Source organism: Plasmodium fragile (assembly GCF_000956335.1).
Source record: "Plasmodium fragile strain nilgiri unplaced genomic scaffold supercont1.24, whole genome shotgun sequence".
Classification (NCBI taxonomy): Eukaryota; Apicomplexa; class Aconoidasida; order Haemosporida; family Plasmodiidae; genus Plasmodium; species Plasmodium fragile.
Window position 1 is genome coordinate 143,547 of NW_012192604.1, and position 5,986 is coordinate 149,532.

Here is a 5,986-nt window from a genome sequence, read left to right on the forward strand (position 1 = left end):
TTTTTTTTCTCCCCTTGCGTATTTTCCCATTTGGAAACCGTCGCGGTTGAGCAATCCCCGAGGTGCAGATACAAAAGTATGCTCACCACATTTCGCAGGTCTCTCTTTCGGGTTGCTCGCTTTAATTTTGCCCCTCACACACAAAGAGGACAAGTAAAAAGAAAACAGGCCACCAACACGTTACGTATCCAGGAGGGGACCATCCTATCACTCTTCATGTAATTATTTTGTGGACATTGCAAATAGGGCTGACTGAGGGGACACATCACATTGAATGCAGTGCCTCATCCGGTTTGTTCCCTCCTCCACGTGGGTCACTTTTCTTATCGTGGCGGAGGTACAACACCTAGCAGATTCGACTGCGTAGCGTTCCTTCTTTTTCCTTTTGTGCGCACCCCTTATGCGGCTTGTCCAGTGGGGTATCTCTCCTCTTCAAATGTAGGCGCAAATTCCGTTTTTAAATCTTAACATTTGCAACAGTTGTACAAAAAAAAAAAAAAAAAAAAAAGAAAAAAATAGCTAGCTGCATGAACCGTTCAGGTTAAAAAACTACATTTTTTGCCACCTCTATTGGGGAAATAAATTCACTGCACGACATGCACATAAGTAGGCGGTTATTTGCGCCAGCTGTACACGTGCGATGATTACATAGCTGCGTTTTCCCTTGGAAGAGAAACACCTTGTGGGGTCCATCCCCCAATGTGCCACTTGGCGCGGCGCTCGTTCTCGCCTGCCCTGTCCTTCAGGCAATTGTGTGAACGGTGTGCAATTTGTTCATGGGAAGTAAAACACACCAGTAATGGGCTCGTCCATTTTTTGCCCATCTCAACAAAAAAAATAAAATAACATAAACAAAACAAGGTAATAAAAAAAACAGGCAATTCCTTCTTCATCGAAACTCAAAACATGTTTTCACCTGAATGTGTACAGGTGAATTAACTTTTTGTACAACATAGCCGAGAGCCATGTTCTCGATTGAGACTTCCAAAATGGGCCTCCGCTGTGCAGTGGTCAAACGGAGGGAGCGTTGTTCATTTACCGTGAGTCCGCTTCGCATCACTTCTTCTTCTCCTTTACACAGAGAGGGCAACACAAGCAACGTAACTGTTCATCCATTGCACATGCTTTCGCGTCCACTTCTGTTCCCCCCTCCACGCTGCATTATATTAAATCTTCCTCAACTTTTTACACTTGCAGCACTGCACATTTGCGTACACATTTTTGGCCTTACAACTGTAACACTCATAGTGCCCCCCCTTACTACTTGTGTGCTTGGCTCCACTGTCCGTTTTCTTCATTTGTGCCTTCTCCTTATGACCTTCGTTTGGGTTAAAGAGAAACTGATCTACTTGAACCATGTCATCGCCTAGGCTAAGTCCATATGCCTTCTCGAAGACGTCCTTTTCGTACTTGTTTTTTTCCTCCATGATATAACTGGGCAATAATTTCTCGCTCGCAATGTCGTTTGAAAAGTAATCGAATGCGTTGTAGGACACCTGTGGGGGTTCCTTGGCTTTCTTCGAACGCTCCCGCTGACTATCACTGTGTCGCTTTCTACCTCTGCTCCTGCTTCGGCTTCTCCTCCGTTCATTTTCCCCTCTTCTGGGATGGGTACTTTCACTGCGTCCTTCTTTCTTTTTCCTCCTTTTACTGGAGCCCCCCCATGAATCATATGGATGCGGCGAACGACTCCGCTGCGGTGAACGATTTCGATGGTGTTTTCGCTTCCTTCCTCCAGGACTACTCTCCCTTCCATGGTGCCGCTGCTTCTCCTTCCGTCCGAGCCTCCCCCCTGCAGCTTCTTCTTCTTCTTCTTCCTCGCGGCGTCCCGTTTTCGTCATTTTGCCAATTGGCGGCACGACATGCTCACCGGTGTGCCTGCACCTCCCTTTGGGAACCCCCTTCTCCTATTCTACTTCTTTTTCCACCCCCCCCTCTTTCTTCTGTGTGTACACCTATATAATCACTGCGTGTACACAAAGCGTTGGCCAAGAGAGCAACAGTCCAGGGGAAACAAAAAAATATTGCTCCAAGTTCACCCCATGCATGCTGTATAAAGAATGAGTACCTCTCTGTGTGGTGCCCACTTATATTACGCCACTCTGCGTTTCATCACAATGTGTTACCGTCATGTCATTTTGTTTCTGTTTCTGTTTCTGTTTCTGTTTTTTTTCGCAATCTCAACAAAAAAAAAGGGGCGCTATATTTTCATTTAGCATTTCCTGTAAATTAAATTGATGCTCCTCACTTTCCATTTTTTCTTGTCGTTTCGTAGCTTTGTTATAAGTCACTTTTTTTTATGGGCTTTTCTTCACATATACATGTATATATGTATATATTGTATATATATATATTTTTTTTTTTTTTTTTGTTGCTTTCCCTTGGACTGTCCTTTTCTCCACTTACCACCCACTGGGACTCACCAATTTGCAATTTTTTTTTTTTTTTTTTTTTTTTTTTAAGGGTCAGGTTAAAAAAAAACAAAATTAAAATTTTTTTTTTTCCCTTTTTTTGATACTCGTCAATTCTCCCATTCGTTCGCCACGTGTTTTTATATTTTTGTGTACTTTGTATTTCATTTTTTTTTTTCTTTTTCTTTTCCTTTTCATTTTTTTTTCGTTTCATTTTTTGGGTTTCCCCCTGTACGACTGATAATTCACGTTTTACGTTTTGCCGTTTGTGTGTTTTTTTTTTTTTTTTTTTTTTTTTTCGCGTTTGACCGTTTTATACCTTTTGACCGTTTGGGCCTCACCCGTTAGGACTCTTTCCTCCTGGGGGGTTCACCATCAACGCGCTTCTCCACTTCGCCACTTCGCCGCTTCGCTGATTCGCTGCTGCGTCGCACAAGCCAAGCGTGACGAGAGAAAAAAGAAAGGCAACACTGTAGGGGGAGGGCCAACCGCCACATTATCGAGTGAACGAACGCGACCCTGCGTGCCTAAATATGGAACGTAGGAAGTAAAGCAAAAAAAAAAAAAAAAAAAAAAAAAAAGCAACTATACTCACCTTTTCTGAGTGTACGTGTGAAGGAAGACAAAGACGAAGGACAACCATAAGTTAGAGTAAAAAAAAAGGGGGACCACAAGGAACTCACCATCACTGCACATTTGCCACAATATTGCCACCACCACCCATCGTTATCTCTTTTCGTCTCCAGCCCCCCCTAACTCCGAAGAGGCAAAGCAGCCGTCGCAATTTTCTACAAACGCCATTTCCATATATAATAACACACAAGGGACGAACAAAAAAAAAAAAAAACATGCTTTCATCACCAAGGGGAAGAAGACTGTCACCACCTTTTATCGTTTAACACAAATAGCAGCTGGGTATAGGAGAGGAAAAGAGGCCTAACACTTCCTTTTTCTTTATCCTTTTTTTGTCGCACCTCTTTTTTTTTTAACACTCTGCCGCTACCCCCCTGTTACAAGTCAAGTAAGGATTCGTTGAGGTCTCTCGTTTTTTTTTTTTTACCCCTGTTGTGGATCGACCCGCTTCATTATTGCTTCGTACGTGCATTTCCATACCGCATGCCCACGTGGATATGCCTTTCACTCTTACTCTCCCTCACACTGACCTACCGACAGGATGGACGGCATCATTTCAACAGGAAGTATGATCTATTTAATTATCTGGTTTGTCTCGTGCTTTTTGTTTTGTCTCCTGTTCGCACGAGAGGGGAAGATATCTCGAATGGACATGGTGAAGTAAGGACTACACAGCTCATCTTCAACCGAGCGCATGTGTTGTGTATTCTTTAGGAGGCGATCTGATATGTGTACATTTATATTGTCGTACCGATTGATTCAGCTCCACCAATCGTCATGTTTTTTTTTTTTTTTTTTTTTTTCCCTTTGCAGACTCATCATCACGCTGGTGTCGCTCGCCGTCTTTTGCCTGTGGATATTGTAAGTGGAGAGGGAGACAGTGCTTCGAGTTAGCTTTTTTTTTTTTTTTTGTACAATTGTTTACCATATAAATGAATTACAACGTGTGTAACCCCACCGCTTGGTCCCCCACCAACGTTATTTTATTCCTCTCCTCCCCCTTCCTTTTTTGCAGCTGGCTCTGCGTGTACTTGTCGCAACTCAACCCGATGGTGCTACCAATTCGAAGAAGCGTTAAGGAGTGAAAAGAATATATATATATATATATATATATATATATATATATATATATATATATATATATATAACTTAGGGCGATGATAGAAGTGGAGCAGAAAAGGAAACGAAGAAGAAAAAGAAAAACATAACCGTTCGTCGTGGACACATGCGAAACAACAAATCCTGTCTCATGTTCAAGTAGCCCCCCCTTACGTCAATGTTGCAGACACATGTGTAAGGCGCTTCCTGCACACAGGGGGGGTAGTATACACAACCCCACTTGTACATGTGGAGTGTTAGCACGTGGGAAAAGAACACCGTATCGTTATCCATCTCTCCCTCCATTTTTTGTGACTTTTTTTTTTTTTTTTTTAATCCCGAATGTAATAAACCTATTCTTTTAGAAAAAAAAAAAAAATTAAAAAAAAAATTGTCCATTTGGCAATTTGCAGTTTACAGATAAGATAATTAAAAAAAGTTTTTTTTTTTTTTTTTTCCATCATCCATCAGTGGTGAATAATGCCATGTGGTGGGTGGGACGTGGTTACAGGGGAGACATCTCAATTGGTTGCACAGAAGGGATCTCCCGTTTTTGCGCTTGTGTACATGTGTACGTGTACATGTGTACATGTATGACCGTCCGTCTTGCAAAGAGGGTAAGGTGCCGTTTCCCCTTCACACCCACACCCCGGTGAAGGACGGCATGATCACCATTAAAAAAAAAAAAAAAAACAAAATTGCAAATTGGTGAGTCCCAGTGAGTAGTAAGTGGTTGGTCCCCCCCCCCATTTTTTCATTTTTTCATTTCTTCAAATCCCTTTCGGCATCCAAGGTGGCTTTAAAGTTCTGCAATTCTGACTCCACCTTCAAAATGAATTTATCATCATCGTCGTCGTCATCGTCCCATCCTGCAGCAGAAACGTGTGCATGTAATAAACATATATATATATATATATATATATATATATATATATATATAAATTACGAATGCATACATATGTAAAGTAATGAAGGACACACACATGGAGTTGATATGGATGAACATTCTCGCTGTTGGGGTCGTTCTCCCTACCCGCTGCTCCCCAGTCCTCTTCCCAATTCTCCAAATCTGTATCTACGTTATGGGCTGTGCTGCCTGCGGGGGGGGGGGGAGGAATACATTTCATGGGTTGCACTTGCGCTGCGCAAAACTCGATTGCCCTCGCGCACGATTGTATGGCATCCCCTCATGAGTGGATTAAACTTTACCCATCTCTTCGAACTCCTCCAGTTCATCATCGGGCTCATCAAATATATAAATATTATCATCGTTCAGGTCGTTCGGCTTTACCCCCTCCTTGCCATCCTTCATGGGGTCATTTAAGTTGCTGTTCTCGGGAGTATTTTTTTGCATTGGGGTGTGAGGAACTTTCAGAAGTGGACACAAGTTTGTTAGGTGAACAAAGAGGGGCCTGATTGGCTGACCAGTCTGCTGGCCCGTTCGCGGGCTCCTCAAATGTGCGAAGGCAAACAGGACCGATCACCTACGTTTCTGTAACTCACCACCTACGCATGTAACTGCCGTACCACTGGGTGTATAATTTACGTGTGGGATTGCGCATCAAGTCCCCCCACCCTCTGTGCTTGGGCATACAAAATTTCTCACTTGGAATTAACCTTCGCTTAGCAAAAGTAATCACTCTTCAAATCGGTTAAGTTTGATTTACCCATGCGCGTGCAATCGCCAATATGCCTGACTGGTATTTTTTTTTTTTTTTTTTTTTTTTTTTTTTTTTTTTTTTCTTCTTATTTTGTCACCCTGCTTCGAAACGTTGCACTGCGCCCCTTGCCCCGCACGTCGCTCCCTCGGCACGAACCCCTACGGCGTGTGGCAAAAAAAACAA

General features: G+C 42.7%; 3 protein-coding genes across 3 annotated transcripts; 1 reads left to right on the plus strand and 2 right to left on the minus strand.

Moving 5' to 3' along the window:
• Positions 1-1,166: 1,166 nt before the first annotated feature.
• On the minus strand, positions 1,167-1,841 carry AK88_02470 (uncharacterized protein; the record flags this gene model as incomplete). Its single annotated transcript, XM_012480095.1, has 1 exon — positions 1,167-1,841. The coding sequence occupies one exon, from the start codon at positions 1,839-1,841 to the stop codon at positions 1,167-1,169; it is 675 nt and encodes a 224-aa protein (XP_012335518.1).
• Positions 1,842-3,585: 1,744 nt separating this feature from the next.
• AK88_02471 (uncharacterized protein) lies at positions 3,586-4,129 on the plus strand (the record flags this gene model as incomplete). The annotated part of the gene is made up of 3 exons (XM_012480096.1): positions 3,586-3,704; positions 3,858-3,905; positions 4,060-4,129. The coding sequence occupies 3 exons, from the start codon at positions 3,586-3,588 to the stop codon at positions 4,127-4,129; spliced, it is 237 nt and encodes a 78-aa protein (XP_012335519.1).
• Positions 4,130-4,904: 775 nt separating this feature from the next.
• AK88_02472 (uncharacterized protein) lies at positions 4,905-5,496 on the minus strand (the record flags this gene model as incomplete). Its single annotated transcript, XM_012480097.1, has 3 exons — positions 4,905-5,011; positions 5,176-5,238; positions 5,352-5,496. 3 exons carry the CDS (start codon positions 5,494-5,496, stop codon positions 4,905-4,907), a joined length of 315 nt encoding a protein of 104 aa, XP_012335520.1.
• Between the last annotated feature and the right edge of the window lie 490 nt (positions 5,497-5,986).